The 16,720-nt window shown below is 37.2% G+C and overlaps 1 protein-coding gene across 3 annotated transcripts in view; it reads right to left on the reverse strand.

Annotated features, from left to right (window-relative positions):
* Window positions 1-16,720, reverse strand: part of EGF (epidermal growth factor) — a 90,723-nt gene that overhangs the window by 22,179 nt on the left and 51,824 nt on the right. For 2 of the 3 annotated variants that reach the window (XM_081303581.1, XM_081303583.1), the window contains 6 exons: window positions 16,193-16,416; window positions 12,494-12,661; window positions 11,619-11,768; window positions 7,393-7,512; window positions 2,208-2,324; window positions 535-660 (listed from right to left, as the gene is read on the reverse strand). In XM_081303581.1, coding sequence (XP_081159707.1) covers window positions 535-660; window positions 2,208-2,324; window positions 7,393-7,512; window positions 11,619-11,768; window positions 12,494-12,661; window positions 16,193-16,416 — 905 coding nt within the window. The remainder of the gene's footprint in view (window positions 1-534; window positions 661-2,207; window positions 2,325-7,392; window positions 7,513-11,618; window positions 11,769-12,493; window positions 12,662-16,192; window positions 16,417-16,720) is intronic. The other variant, XM_081303582.1, reaches the window with a different exon arrangement.

Genomic DNA, 16,720 nt, shown 5'->3' on the forward strand with positions numbered 1-16,720 from the left:
CTAGACCTTGGCAGAGGATGGTGATTATGAAAGAGGTTTCAATCATTCTTACTTCTATCTAAATGTCAGTGGCTTGAGTCTCCTGCCTATTACACATCAAGAAACCCAAAGATCCCTTTCAGGGAACCACACCTCCTTTTCTCTGAAGTAACTTCCAACAGCCTCAAATCAAATTTGTAGTTCACCACATTCCAGATGCCAAATTCAATGACAAAGAAATGTCCAACTCTCCCATGACGGCTCAAGGCATGGAGCGCTGAGAGACACTGATGTCACTCAAATCCCAGAGAAAGAACAAAAACCAGAGAGGTAAATAGCCTCCAGTGTCAGAGGCTTGACACTGACTAGTGTAGCTGTAATACAAAAGTGACTATCAAGGAATGAAATATGTCAGAACAGGTCATGTGACTGCTTCTAGTCTTGACATGTGTATCACCCCAATTACAACCTGTCTTTTCTTGGCCCACCACACCCACGATGTTTTGTGATTTTCCAAGGCTTTCTTCCACCCTCCTGCGCCAACCACTCTCTTACCAAGACAGTGAATTCCATCTCCTTGGTAACCTTGGGAGCATCCACAGACATAACTGCCTTCTGTATTGATGCACTTGGAGGAGACAGGAGGACAAACTGTGCTACCCACCTCACATTCATCTACATCTGTGGGCAAAATTGTGCATAGATAAATATTCAGGCTTGGTATAAATAGCAACAGTAGGAAAAAATAAACAAACTTGTATTTTATCATACGGCTGTTAACATACTATTTGCAAATATCATGCAAATCTGAACTTGTGAATTAATTTCTCCAGAGTTCTTACCTGTGCAAACAGTTAAATATGTGTAAGTAAACCAATTCATACCATAGTTTCAGATCATAAGGACTGATATTTTTTTCAGTAATCACTAACTTATCATTTTGATGCCATTGATATAAAATATTAACCTATCCATGACAATCTATTTATTTGATTAAAACTTTGGCTAAACTTCTGTGGGAGAAAAAAGTTCTGGGGCTGAGGTTGTGGCTCAGTGGTTGAGCGCTCGCCTAGCACATGTGAAGCCCTGGGTTTGATCCTCGGTACCACATAAAAATAAATAAATAAAAAATAAGTGTTGGCGAGGATGTGGGGGAAAGAGGTACACTCATACATTGCTGGTGGGACTGCAAATTGGTGCAGCCAATATGGAAAGCAGTATGGAGATTCCTTGGAAAACTGGGAATGGAATCACCATTTGACCCAGCTATCCCTCTCCTCGGTCTAGAACCAAAGGATTTAAAAACAGCATAATACAGGGACATAGCCACATCAATGTTGATAGCAGCACAATTCACAATAGCTAAACTGTGGAACCATCCTAGATGCCCTTCAATAGATGAATGGATTAAAAAAAATGTGGCATATTACTCAGCATTAAAAGAGAATAAAATCATGGCATTTGCAGATAAATGGATGGCGTTGGAGAAGATAATGCTAAGTGAAGTTAGCCAATCCCAAAAAACCAAATGCCAAATGTTTTTTTTTGATATAAAGTGAATAACTCATAATTGGGTAGGGACAGGGAGCATGGGAGAAATAGACAAACACTAGATAGGGCAGAGGGGTGGGAGGGGAAGGGAGGGGGCAGGGGGTTAGCAAGGATGGTGAAATGTGATGGACATCATTATCCAAAGACACGAATTGGTGTGAACATATTTGATATACAACCAGAGATATGAAAAATTGTGCTCTATATGTGTAATAAGAATTGTAATGCATTCTGCTGTCATTTATTTTAAAATATTAATAAAAAGAGAAAATAAATAAATAAATAAAAATAAAGGTATTATGTTCAACTACAACTAAAAAATAAATATTAAAAAAATCACATAAAACATTCTGTTTTCACTGGAATTTGTGAATTTGTAAATTTGACTTGAACTTAAATTCTTGCTTCTGAAGCTCATTATAAATTCTTTCTCTTAATGTCAACTGCATTTACTATATAATTTTAATATAAACTCATTATATGTTAACATTATACATAAGTATATTTATATGTTTCGTATTTTCTATGTATGTTATCCATATTTTTAGATTAACATCAAATTACTATTTAAATCTGTGATTACATAACTCCTTCTGAAGATTTTCAGTCATTAAGAGCAAAAAGAATGTTTCTAATTCACAAATTTTCAAGTATGTGTATTTAGCCTTTGCTCTTACCAGAACATAGGTTTCCATCCCAGGTAAATCCTTTCAAACACTGACAGGTGGCATTCTCTCCCTCTGAAACACACTGGGCATGGCTGCCACATTCCATGGGGGAACAGTCGTCTTCATCTGCAAACAGCAAGAAACCCAGGCAATTATTTCCAGATCTTAAAGGAGAAAATGGACTTTAACATCCTGGAATCTACAAAGCGTTCCAGCACTTTCTTCCACATGTTCTGGTACAGGCTAATCCCCAAATAGAAATATTCTGTTGACCTATAATCTATATCTACAGTAAAGTATCTATAAGCCATATGTTTCTGTTCACATACTCTCAACAAACTTTAGTCTTAAAGAATTATTTGGTATTCAAAGAGCCTTGTGGGAACTTGGTTATATTTTTTAAGAGAATCTGCAAGTTCAAACTATAAAATTGCTAGGAATAAATAGACTGAAATTTCAAAAGGTTTATTACTTATTTAAAAATTCCCAACTGTTATGAAATATAAAGGTATTCAATCTATTCTTCTCCCCAAAGATAGACAGACTAACATGTACCAAATAGATCTGTTCATCAACACAGTAAAGAGATTAAATCATAGAAAGATTTATTGTCAATTTACTAATATCATGTTTCACATATAATAGAATATGTATGTCACAAGGTGTGTTTATTATCAAGATTTATGCAGGGACTTGCAAACCTCCAGGCACTTCTACAAAGTTATGAACCATACAAGGAAATGGCTGTAAATGGATCATTCCATTTCATATTCTATTTAAGTACAAATGCCCCCAGGGGACAGTTACATGTTCAGCCATAAACATAAGCAAGTTTGTCTTCATTTTTTGCCTTTTTTGCTTTAACTGCTTATGTATATAATCATTCTCCAAATGCCACCACCACCCCCTTTTTTGGAGCTGGAGGATCTGACATGCCACAGTAAAATATAAACTATCACTGCTAAGTTTGCTCATCTGAGTACAGAAGAGATCAAAGAAGCCCCCCATGCCCCTATTTCAAAAAAGGTCAAATGATCTAGGCAGGATGGGAGTGCCATGTGTTTGCAGGTACAGGGAAATTTCATTTTCTTAGGTACTTGAGCTAGAAGATTTCTCTCATGGGAACACAAGTTTTCATGCTTGCTTAGTCATCTCAAGTCACTCATGATTCTTAGGGTGGGTAAGTTCAGGTTAAATGAGTTAATCACTTGAATCAGCATATATTTGGAAGACTAGCTCCCAAATCTAGGCTGCTCAGAGCACAGAGTGGAGAGTATTCAATTATGCAAGACATTTTAAATCTCTTTCAGAATTATCCTTAAGTTAGAATATGATTCAGGGTTTATTTGGTAACTTGCAAACCTCAAGTCAGCTTTGCATAATGAAAAACAATGAATAATTAGAGAAATGCAAATCAAAACTACTCTAAGATTTCCACCCCCCCCAAAAAAAAGAAACTACTCTAAGATTTCATCTTACACTAGTCAGAATGGCAGTTATCAAGAATATAAACAACAATAAGTGTTGGTGAGGATGTTGGGGAAAAGGTACACTCATACATTGCTGGTGGGATGCAAATTGGTGCAACCACTTTGGAAAGCAGTATGGAGATTCCTAAGAAAACCTGGAATGGAACCACCATTTGACCCAGGTATCCCACTCCTCAGTCTATACTCAAAGGACTTAAAATCAGCATACTACAGGGACACAGCCACATCAATGTTTATAGCAGGTCAATTCACAATAGCTAAACTATGGAAGCAACCTAGAAACCTTTCAATAGATGAATGGATGAAGAAACTATGGTATATATACACAATGGAATATTACTCAGCATTAAAAGAGAATAAAATTATGGCATTTGTAGATAAATGGATGGAGCTGGAGAATATCATGCTAAGCGAAGTAAGCCAATCCCAAAAACCAAAGACTGAATATTCTCTCTGATATGTGGACACTGATCCATAATGGGGTGGGGTGGGGATGGGAAAAATGGAGGAACTTTGGGCAAAGAGTAGGGTGGGGAGGGGTCACAGGGTAGAAAAGATGGTGGAATGTGATGGACATTATTACCCTAGGTACATGTATGACTGCACAGATGGTGCGACACTACATTGTGTACAATCAGAGAAATGAAAAGTTGGGCTGCAATTGTGTACCATGAATCAAAATGCATTCTGCTGTAATATATAAATAATTAAAATAAAGAAAGAAAGAAAGAAAAGCAATGGATATGTAGTTGTGGAAGGGGGAAGCTAGAGCCAAAGTTCCTTCCATTAAAAATTAGTTCTGGACAGAATGCGTACATTCACCCTCTGCTTTAAAATACACGTGGCAATTTCTGCTAGGTCTATTTTTGTGTAAGGACCAGAATAAAAAGAGATATATTTTTTAAAAATCCTCTGAGAATTTAAAAATATTATACATATTTAAACAAAGATGATAAAGAAGGAGGTTATCATAACAACCTGACAAAAAATTAGCTTTGTCAGGACTGAGGATGTAGTTCAGAGGTAGAGCACATGCCTAGTGTGTGAGTTCTAGCACCACCAAAAAACAAAAAACCTACCCTCATTACAGTAGAATAGAATCTGGGGCCTGTTAGTAAAAATAAAATTCACTTAAAAGTACCTAGTATACGGGGCTGGGGATGTGGCTCAAGCGGTAGCGCGCTCGCCAGGCATGCGTGCGGCCCGGGTTCGATCCTCAGCACCACATACCAACAAAGATGTTGTGTCCGCCAAAAACTAAAAAATAAATATTAAAAATTCTCTCTCTCTCTCTCTCCTCTCTCACTCTCTCTTTAAAAAAAAAAAAGTACCTAGTATGCCTCAGATATGAATGAATGTCAAAAGTAGAGTGATAAAAATGTTGACAGGCTAAGTAAGGCAGGAGTATTACAAGTTCAAGGCTAGCTTCTGCAACTTAGTGAGACCCTATCTCAAAATAAATAAAAAGGGTTGGGAATGTGGCTCAGAGGTAAAGTATCCCAGGATTCAATCCCCAGTACCATTAAAAAAATAAGAATACAGGCAAGGTCTCTGCTTTCTTACATAATAATTTAAGTATTAATATGACAAATGTGATCAAGAACTATACTGTATTCTAAGAGCTAAGAGGCAACCCCAGCTGTTCAGGCAGGAAGGCTTTCTAAGCAAGAGAATATTAATACTGAGACAATGCAGAGAGGACTTAGAGAGGTTAAAAAGAGCACTAAAGGCCCAGGAAACAACAAGGCTATTGTAACTGAAGAGGCCCTAGAAAGCTAAGGACAAAGGGCTGGTGACTGAGGGCACTGAACAGGGCTTGATGGGCCACACTAAGAATTTTAGATTTTGTTCTTGGATTCTAGGGCTAGAATACAAGGCCCTATACTTGGAGTTTTCCTTTTTTTCCCCCCTAAATTATAGAAAGATACTTTGTTGACTTAAAAACTCCCACTATAAAAAATAAGTAAGACCTTTAGCCTAACCCAGATGGAACTAAATTTCACAGAGCAGGACAAAACAGAACACAATCCAAGTATGGAAAGATGAGGTCTTTTCTATCAAGATAATCAATTCGTCTGTTCTGCACTAGGCATTGTGTAATCTTTAGGTATAAAGCCAAACACAGACTATTATATATGTGTACACAGATCTTTTGTCACTTGGTCACTTCCCTATTCCCACCTTATGCCTAATCTACTATCTATCATTTGTTTTCTTTGAGTCCTTCAAACATAAGTCTTTCAAATTACGCTCTATAAACTTCTAGGGATCCCTAGTGACTTTAAAGGGATATATGTCCTTCTAATTTTAATTGATATGGTTTTATTCTATTATATTGCTTATCTCTACATCTGACGTGACCTTGCACACTAGGACTATATTTAGCTCATGTTGGTATCTCTAGCACTTGGCATAGTGTATGCACAATAAGTTGTTAAATAAATAATTTTCCTAATGTGACCAAGTGTTCTAGGAATTCTTACTTTAGCATAAATTAATTATTTGGTCATAATTTAAAAAACCTTGGGTTAAGTCACTAATTAATATTACTTAGTCTCAGTTTTTGCATCTTTGAAATGATGAATTATAGTAAGAACCAAAATAGAGAATATATTTAAAGTACACAGCAAATGACAATGCTCTATACAAATTTTAGTTATTATTATTACTAAAAATATGTACCTCTTTATATTTTATCAAAAATCACACTGATAAGATATGGGGCATGAAGTCCTCAGAGCTCTTTATATCTTCTAAGTAGTCTGCAGACCACAAAAGTCAGGGAAATCCTTCCTTAAATATCCTAATGTGGAGTTTTCAAATTTTTTCTTTTAAGGCATACACAGTTTGTTAAAACAAACTGCTATTCAGTAATATAAACAAATAAAATGTTTCAAAGTCAAGGTGAACTACACTGATTGAAAGACAGTAACCTAAAGAGAAGAAAGGGTGGGGCTTGAGAAGCTCTAGGGCTCAGTGTGAAAACCACTGGCCTCATGAATAAATACAGAACACAAAATACTCAGGTTCCCTAAAGTTGTTACACACAAAACAAATTATTTGACTTTTTTTTTAAAAAGAGATAGAGAGAGAGAAGAAAGAGAGAGAGGATTTTTTGATATTTATTTTTCAGTTTTCGGTGGACACAACATCTTTATTTTATTTTATGTGGTGCTGAGGATTGAACCCAGCGCCCTGAGCATGCCAGGCGAGCGCGTTACCATTTGAGCCACATCCCCAGCCCATTATTTGACATTTTGATGATAAATATGCAACACAGAAATAATTCTAACATTTCTTTTTGTTTGTTTATGGGCTTTCCTCAGGAACTGAAGCAACCGACTTACATTTGCTTACCAATTGCTCTAACTTGATGCTAGTGGAAGAAAACCTAGATGATCAAACACCAACAATACTATGTATGGATGGGGATATTTAACTCTATTCTGTTTTAATTTTGGCCTTTGTTTCCAAGTTATATTTCCTCAAAAAACATTCAGCACAAAGACTTTCAAAATGTACAGTTCATGTCCAGACTAATGCAGATCTGGACAGGCCATTCAGAAGAGGATTTGAATCCAAAGTTTGGATTCATTAGCTTTGTATAGATTTAACTAATGTTAAGCGACAGAGATAAGTCAGAGTTTCTCATTGGTAGAATGGAAATTGTCAGAACAAAGCTGTAGAGAATCCATTATTCATACCTGACACCATTATTTCAGCTACTAGTGTATGCTGAGATTCTGTGATGTTATCTTCCGATGCTCTAGTCCTAGAGAAGGCATCCAATGGTGTTACCTGATTACCTAGATCAGCTTCACCACCTGTTGAAGGCCAAAAGATACAATTGATTTAGCTCTTTGAAGGAATATTTAATTTATATTCATAGCTATTCCTTGGTTCCAAGTTCAGACTTGCTCTTTGAGGAAAGAGGATTCAGAAGAAAATGTCCAGGTTTGGTGGCTTAGAAAACCTCACCCACTATCCTACCTTTCCATTTTCCTTCAGTACCCTTGGTGGTTTGGTGGGGGCAGGGAGCCAGTAGAAAAGAAAGACAGGACTCATTGGCAAAAAACAATGAGTAAAATACCAGAATTCTTATGAAAATAATCAGTGCATAACCAAAGACCACCAAAACTAAAGGTAAATTGGAGAGATGATCTCCCTGACTCAACTTCCATAGTCGCCCCTTTTTCCTTTAGCCTGCTTTCATGTTTATATCAGCCTGGTTTTAAAATGTGAAAGGGCATAAAGAAGGGCATATTGAATTCAGTCATGGGATCCACACACCCACCCCCTCCCCAAAGTGGCAGAAATGGATTCCTTAAGATAGCAGTTCTCTACAGTGCATTCCACAGGCCCCCAGGGTCCCACTGCATGGAATCCATAAGGTCAAATCTGGTTTTAAAATAATACTAGGATATAATTTGTCTCTTCTCACTGTGTTCATACTGGTGCTGATATGACAAAAGCAATGGTGGGCAAAACTGTTGGTTACACAACCTGAATTAAGGTAATGACATCAAATTCCATTGGAAGTTGCACTAACATGCACTTTAAAAATTCCTGCTACTCAGGAGTCAGATGCAGGAGGATTGCAAGTTTGAAGCCAACATGGGAAACTTAGTGAGATCCTATGTCAAAAAATAAAAAGATGTAGCTCAGTGGCAAAGCACCGCTGGGTACAACACTGACTCCACAAAAAAAAAAAAAAAAAGTTTCACAAGAAGCTCAGGATGAAGCAATAAGAATTGTTAATTTTTAAAACTCTTGACCATTTTTCGCTCTTGAAAGTATGCTCATTTAATTGTTATAAAAATTACTATACTAGTAGATAAGAGATTTATTGTTATAATTTTGATAAAGTTGTAAAAATTTTATTTTAATTCTTAATCACAAATATTAAAAAACAGAATTCATACGAACAAAAAACTCTTTTGAGATTCTCAAAAATTTTTTTTTTTTAAATCCAAATCTAACTCTTTTTTTTTAAAATATTTATTTATTTATTAGTTATTGGCGGACACAACATCTTTGTTTGTATGTGGTGCTGGAGGATTGAACCCGGGCCGCACGCATGCCAGGCGAGCGCGCTACCGCTTGAGCCACATCCCCAGCCCCTCTCAAAATTTTTTAAGTGTGTAAGATTATAGGTGTGTGCCACCTATAATCCTGAGACTAAGTGTTGGGTGCAGAGCAGGCTGAACTGTGTTGTCTGCAGGGCAGGCTGAACAGATGCTGACTGCAAGATAGCCCACACACTCATACCCGCCTCTATCTGGTCCTTTATCACCTGTTTGTGTCAAGTCCCGCTCAAGGCTGAGCACTCAACCCCCCTTGGGCCAACAAGGCAGCATGCAGACCCAGAGGCCCCATTAGATTTGGGCTATAAAAACTCCCTCCTGCTAGGCCCCTCTCTCTCTTGCTCTTTCTCTCTTGCTCTCTCTCTTGCTCTTTATCTTTCTTGCACACGCTCTCCGTCTCTCTCTTGCTCTTGCTCTCTCCCTGTTCATCTCTTTTCTCTCTCTCTCTCTCTCTCTCTCTCTCTCTCTCTCTCTTTCCTTCCTTCTTTTCTCTTTGTTGCACTGCTGCAATAAAGATCTTTTGGTCGCTCCGAGTGTTGTGGTCACTTTCCTTTCACTAAGAGGCATAAAACTGTTGTTTTAAGGCAACAAAATAAGAGAAAATTCTGAAAATCCAAAATATTCAGCTCCAGTCCATGTATAGATAGATTCATTTATTGTCACTATGTCACTAAGTTATGTTTATATTGTACCTAACAGATACATATGAATTCTCTAAGAAATTTTAATACAATTTAAATTATCTTTGGTATATTTTTGGTAGAAAGATATCAAGAAATGACTCCAATATTCCTCGATTGTTTGGGCATTACTGAAGGGAGCCAAGTGAATTACATACCATACTTGGTTTACTCTTCCTTTTTCTTTCTCAAAATCATATTTAGTTTGTAAAAAAGGTGGTCAGGGCTGGGGATGTGGCTCAAGTGGTAGCCTGCTCGCCTGGCATGCGCGTGGTGCTAGGTTCCATCCTCGGCACCACATAAAAATAAAATAAAGATGTTGTGTCCACTGAAAACTAAAAAATAAATATTAAAAAATTCTCTCTCTCTCTCTCTCTCTCTCTCTCTCTCTCTCTCTCTCTCTCTCTGTCTTTAAAAAAAAGGTAAAAAAACAAGGGAGAGAAATGAATTACAGTAGATGGGGTAGAGAGAGAAGATGGGAAGGGAGGGGAGGGGGGATAATAGAGGATAGCAAAGGTAGCAGAATACAACAGTCACTAGTATGGCAATATGTAAAAACGTGGATGTGTAACCGATGTGATTCTGCAATCTGTATACGGGGTAAAAATGGGAGTTCATAACCCACTTGAATCAAATGTATGAAATATGATATGTCAAGAGCTTTGTAATGTTTTGAACAACCAATAATAAAAAAAAAGAAAAGAAAATAAAAAAATTTTTTTAAAAAGGTAGTCACTGGACATTTTGGCACACACCTATAATCTTAGCAACTCAAGAGGCTGAGGCCAGAGAATCACCGGTTTGAGGCTAGCCTTGGGAACTTAGTGAGACCCTGTCTCAAAATAGTTTTTAAAAATGAAAAGGTCTCCGGGTTGGGGTGTAGCTCAGTGGAAGAGTGCTTGCCTAGCATGTGTGAGGCACTAGGTTCGATACTCAGCACCATGTAAAAATAAATAAATAAAATAAAGGTACTGTGTCCACCTACAACTAAAAATTAAAAAAAAAAATGAAAAGGTCTGGGTATAGCTCAGTGGTTTAATTCCAAATGCCACCAAAAGATATATAACAAAAAAACAAACAAACAAAAAATAGTAGGTACCAAGCTTTTTCAGGCTAGACTTCCCATGCTTATTTAATATTCTGTTATATTTTATAAAGGACTTTGTGGTTTCCTATGATCTGTCATATGATAGGGAGACTGCATATTACTCCTCTAAAATTGAGGACATAAAACTTCTAAACAAAATGTCTCAACATTTTTGTGAGATGATAAAAATGCTGTAAGGCAGGCCCCAAATGGCTGTAGTTAGACTCCCACCTCTAGGCTTCAGGTGTTTTCTGTGTGTAGTCAAGGTCATCACCACTCTAATTCAAAGTATGTACTCAAGTACACAAACATTTGTTTGTGAGCACTGTCCGAGGTAACCTGTAGGCAGTCTACCTTCTTCTTTTTTTTTTTTTTTAAGAGAGAGTGAGAGAGGAGAGAGAAAGAGAGAGAGAGAGAGAGAGAGAGAGAATTTTTTTACTATTTATTTTTTAGTTCTCGGCAGACACAACATCTTTGTTGGTATGTGGTGCTGAGGATCGAACCCGGGCCGCACGCATGCCAGGCGAGCGCGCTACCTCTTGAGCCACATCCCCAGCCCCAACCTTCTTCTTTTTTTGGCCTGCATCTAAAAAAGGCCTGAGGAAATGGCTTGGGGGCAAAATGGAACTGACTAGGGGCTGAAGCTGGAGCTGGGAGCTAGGGGTTGGGGGTTATTGCCATCCCTGAATGAAGTATGTCTAGATCCCAACTGTGTCTTGCATCTTCTTCCATCTGCTGGATCCCGAATGTGTTTCTCAGGATCTGAACTTCTGTACAACAAATGCTGACTTTTATTTCCAAGCCTGTGTCCACTCCACAATAAATAGGAAAGTAAGGTGGGGAGAGCAGTTGGAGCTTAAATTTCACAGTGGAAATATTTTTAAATCGAATTTAGTTGTAATAAGGAACCCAAAACTCAACAGGAGTGGTGGGACCCAAACACACTCTTAGCACTCCTAAAAATGGGAGTTTTAATAATATAAAATATTAAAAATCAGCAAAAGCTGCAGAGGGATGGATATACAGCTCTACTCCTAGGCCCAGGTAAGAAAATTTAACTATATAATCTACTATATTACCTGCCAATATCTGATGACCCTTCAGAGCCAGACATGTTTTCCCATCTGGGGCTTTCCTAAAACCTTCACGACATGAGCACTGAGCAGTTCCAAACCTCTCTTGACAAATATGTTCACAGCCCCCATTCTGATGTAAGCAGGGATCTGCACCTAGTGGAGAAGAGGTGAATTCATAGATGAGTTTGTAAAGGATGCTACTGATAGAAATCACAGTCCACAGCTTTTGGGGAGAGCAGCTGAGTGTATCAATAGCGAGTGAATGTCAAGAGTTGTTTCAGAAGAGTTCCCAAAAGGAGCCACTGATTCTAAGGTAAGCTCAGAATGCGATGACCTTGTGAGTATGTATTGAGTACAGCTAGTAATTTTATTCAAAAAGCTCTTTAGTCAGATGTGATTCTTATTTCCTGACTCATAATCTAGTCACACTGACAAAAGACAATTCAGAAAGAAGAGCTACAGTAAGAAGCTAGATGCTTCCTCCATTTGCTTATTCCTCTCCAACATTCACTTACTGGCATGTCAGGGGGTGGGGAAAAGCCCAAGTGTAGGTGGAAGCTTCCACTGCAAGCCCCTAAAATGCCTGTCCTTGGTGCCTTTTGCCTGAGGGTCTTTGAAATTTGAAGTAAAAGTTACTGGAGAAAAGATAAGGTTGGTGAGATAAAGCCCAGATTACCGACACTACCAAATTAGGGATAAAGCTTAAATCACCAAACTTCAAACTGTCTTAATTAAAATGAAGTCAAAATCTTAGAAAATCTTAATATTTATGCAGATTAGTGAAAAATGCAAAACCCTCTCCTTCCCCACTGTTGGCTATCAATTAGAATAGTTGCAGATTCCAGCCAAGGAAAGACTGCATAACATCTCCAGTGTACCTGGTTTTGCCAATGGATGAACCACAACCAGTGAGGAGGGCTTCAGCATGCTGCCTCGGAGACGTACCCTGTTTTTGCCAGTCCTCTTGTTCACCCTTATTATCGATTGCATAGCCCAATCTGAGAACCACACGTGATCCTCAAACACAGCTACAGCAAATGGATGACCTGGAAGCAATTCAAATTTATTAAATATGCCTTAATGATCTTTTTCAGTGAATATTTACAAGAAGACAAATCTTGAAATCTACATGATTCTTACACTAATCAGTTCTTAACTGCAGTTGCTCAGCAAGGAGAACCCCCATGATGAGGGAACCACATTTTAGAATGGGAGCCTCGTGGTTGAGGTCCTAGAAAAATCCAGAAATGATTGTCTTAACAGAACCTAGAAGAAAGAGGTCAAAGCAGGAATATTTGATGCTGAACACACCTAACACTCTTTACAAACTAAAGCTATTTTGCTGCTCTTTGCCTCAGGTTCCTTGTCTTTTGAATGGCTGTAATAAGCAGTAGGGCAAAATCACAGGTTGCTGGAAGAATTTTTACAACTTTGAGGTAACTGAGTGTTTCTTCAAATTCTGTTTCTACCAACATATCTCCCTGAGTTAGGCCCCCACCTCCTTTCCTCTCTTTCCTCTTTCCTAATTCTAGACAGTGACTGTGCTCCTGGTGTCATCCTTCCCATCTTCTATAGGGTCTTATTTCATCAGCAATTACCTCTATCTCCTACACAGTCACTCTCCTCACTCCACTATCTTCTTTCCCTCAGTCTACTCGTATCCTCTCTTCTGTCTTAATTTCCTCACCTCCCTGAACCCTCTATCTTTTGTCTCTTTCCTAAAGAAGGTTTTTTTTTTTTTTTGAAAGAGTCATGTATTATCTGATGCCTCCATTTTCATGGCACCTAGTTATTGACCATTTTGTGGGCTTCCTTGACCCCTCCTCAAGCAAACTCACCTCCCATACCATTAAAACTGCTTTCACAAGGGATCCAAGTACAAGAAAAGCATTGGAACATTTTCACAAACTATCTTCAGCAGTTAAACATTAAAAATAAGGAAACCCAAGTTTGGAAGCTTGAATCATGTCTATTCACACTTCCCAGGCCAATCTTTTTGTAAATGAGCAAGAGATTCTCTGGATTAGAATAAATGTCTCCCTCTATTGGCAGCACACTCAAATGACTTGTCCTGGCAACAGTGAGTCCACTCATCACTGTTGCCCAAGATGTATAAGATTCACTTCAGTCTCTAGCCCTTTGTCCCAAATTATCAAAAATACAAACAGCAAGGGAATTTTGTTTCATAGCTATAGTTTTTTGTTTTTGTTTTGTTTTGTACCAGGGATCAAACCCAGAGCACTTGGGGTCTTGCTAAGATGCTGAAGCTGGCTTTGTACTTTCAATCTTCCTGCCTCAGCCTCCCAAACTGCTGAGATTATAGGCATGTGCTACCAGGCTGGGCGCTATAGTTCTTTTTATCATGGCAAAACCACCTTACACAAAATTTACCATTTTAACCATTTCTAAACATACAGTTCAGTTGTATTAAGTATATTAACAAATTGCTGTGGAAACAATCTCCATGACTTTTTCATCTTGTAAAGGTGGAACCTTATACTGATTAAACAACTCTCCATTTCTTTCTCCCTTCTAACCCCTGGTAAATACTTTTCTACTTTCTTTTTTTTTAATATTTATTTTTTAGGTGCAGATGGACACAACACAATGCCTTTATTTTTATGTGGTGCTGAGGATCCAACCCGGGTCCCGCCCATACTAGGGGAGCACTCTACCGCTGAGTCACAATCCCAGCCCTACTTTTCCACTTTCTGTCTGTATGAATTCAACTACTCTAGATACCTCAAATAAGTGGAACTGTATACAGTATTTCTCTTTGGGGGACTGGTTTATTTCACTTAGCATGATGTCCTCAAGGTATGTCCGTCCATGTTAATGAACATATTAGAATTAGCTATAGTGTTTCAACAAATAAGCCATACTAGACATAATCCTTACTTTTTATCAAAGAGCCATAATTAATTGATTTTTTAAAATTAAAAATGAATTCATTCAATCTTTATGTTAAAAATCCTGAATTGGCTGTTGTAAAACCACCAAATAAATACTAGTAGATGGCTTTATAATGATGGGGACAGTTATTTAGATCATTTAATATAAAATTATTTGATAATAGTCTTCAATAGAAAGTCTCACAATATTTTTAAAAAATATTTATTTTTTAGTTATAGGTGGACACAATATCTTTATTTTTATGTGGTGCTGAGGATCGAACCCAGTTTTTTACATTCTAATTAGGAAATTTCAAGTCCCTTTTTACCCTCTATGTCAAAGTCATGATTTTATATTTATTTGGGAAATATTTTAAAAATAGTTATGTCTCCTCAACCAGATTCCATGACTTCACAGAAATCCTATTTTTTATTAAGCCCTGTATCTCCACCTTCTATGACAATTGAATAAAAACCTGTTAAGTACATGGGTGGGTAGAGCTAAAACTGTATACAAGTTTATCATTTATTATGAGGTATGTGTTTCATTAAAAAAACCAAAACCTTAGAAATACCTAAAAAGTTTAAATCATACTTATCTTACCCTATTTCACATATAACAGAAATCTAAAACATGATTGCCTTTAAAACTAAAGAAAACAGGCAAAATAAATGTTTTATACAGATTTTTAGTTTGTTAATTTCCTAAATGATAGAGACCTTGCTTTTTTTTTTTTAATCTCTCCAACCAGTTTTCTAAATCTCCAAAACATCTTCAATACTTTCCTGGCTCTCATCTTCTATATCCTACCTGTTATTATATCCTCTCAGTTTTTTTTATCCACTTTTAAATGACAATGTTTTATACTCAGACTTTCATTAATTGTTGCCTGGAAAACTGATGTAGCCTCCTGGTTTTTTTTTTTTTTCCTGTCTAAATTCCAGTCCAATCCCTTACACTGTTATATAAGTGGTCATCCAGAGATGCCAATCTTGTCTACATCTCCTGCTCAAGAACATTCAAAGCCTTCCTAGTAAATTCAGAATTAAGTTCAGTCACCATGTCCCAGCATTTATAACATACAAAGGCCAAATTTTGCCTTTTGTCACCATCTATTTACTACATGGCCCAGTTCAAAAACTGTCTTTACAAATTCCCTGAAACATAATGAATCTCACGCTGCTTATATAGTTTCAAAGACATTTATACTTCTATTTTAAATGCTGTAGTGTTTTAAAGATATTTATGACAACAATGATACCCCATACAAAATGTGAAAACACAACAGTGGACAAACTATATTCATTAATATTTGCACATGTTATCAACTGGTATTCATCAGTGTCTGAAAATGATATCATCACTGCTGTGAAATGAAATTTTCTAAAACATGAGAAATGATTATAGATGAACCAAGTTTTTATTCCCAAGTAAGTTCAGAAAAATGGGATATTTTCATGCTGATTTTGAGAAATCTTGGAAAAGAGAAATGATTATACAACACTACCTTTTACCAAACATTCCAATGTTAAAGTGATCCTCATAGCTCATAATTCCCTGAAGAAGTGTCCCTATTCCTTTCTCACTGTATGCTTAAGAGTGTGTGTGTGTGTGTATGTGTGTGTAAACATGCTTTATACTGAACACTCAATCAAGATGAAGAAATCACCCACCCAAAGCCTCACCTACATCGTTCTGGGCAAGTCTTTGGCGTTTGGAACCATCCAGACTGGACATTTCAATCACAGACCGCTTGGCATCACACCAATACAATGTGTCCATTACGTAGTCAATGGTTATTCCACTGGGCTCTACCAGATCTGAACTGGCTATCACCAGCCGGCCAGAGCCTTGAAGGGAAGAACTTTCAATTCGTGGATTAATCCCCATATCAGTCCAGAATAATCTCCTTTAATCAAGAAAGCACACAATAAATGAAATCTGCTTGAAAAGGTTCTTCTACTTTCTTATCATTGAGAATATCAATAAAAATGATGTTTGGACATACTAAAGTGGTACACTGAAGAATGCAAAGAGAATATAACATGGCATCTTGAAAACAAATAATTTTCAGAAGCAAAACAAGTATCTGGTCTATGTAAAACATCTTGGACAAGAAATACTAAATTACAGATCAGATCATTAGATTTAAAAAGGAATTAGTTGAAAAAACTGTAGTAATATTATCAAAGTGTGCTTGAGTGAACACTCTG

Source organism: Spermophilus citellus, assembly GCF_964194105.1.
Source record: "Spermophilus citellus genome assembly, chromosome: 8".
In the NCBI taxonomy this organism is placed as follows: Eukaryota; Metazoa; Chordata; class Mammalia; order Rodentia; family Sciuridae; genus Spermophilus; species Spermophilus citellus.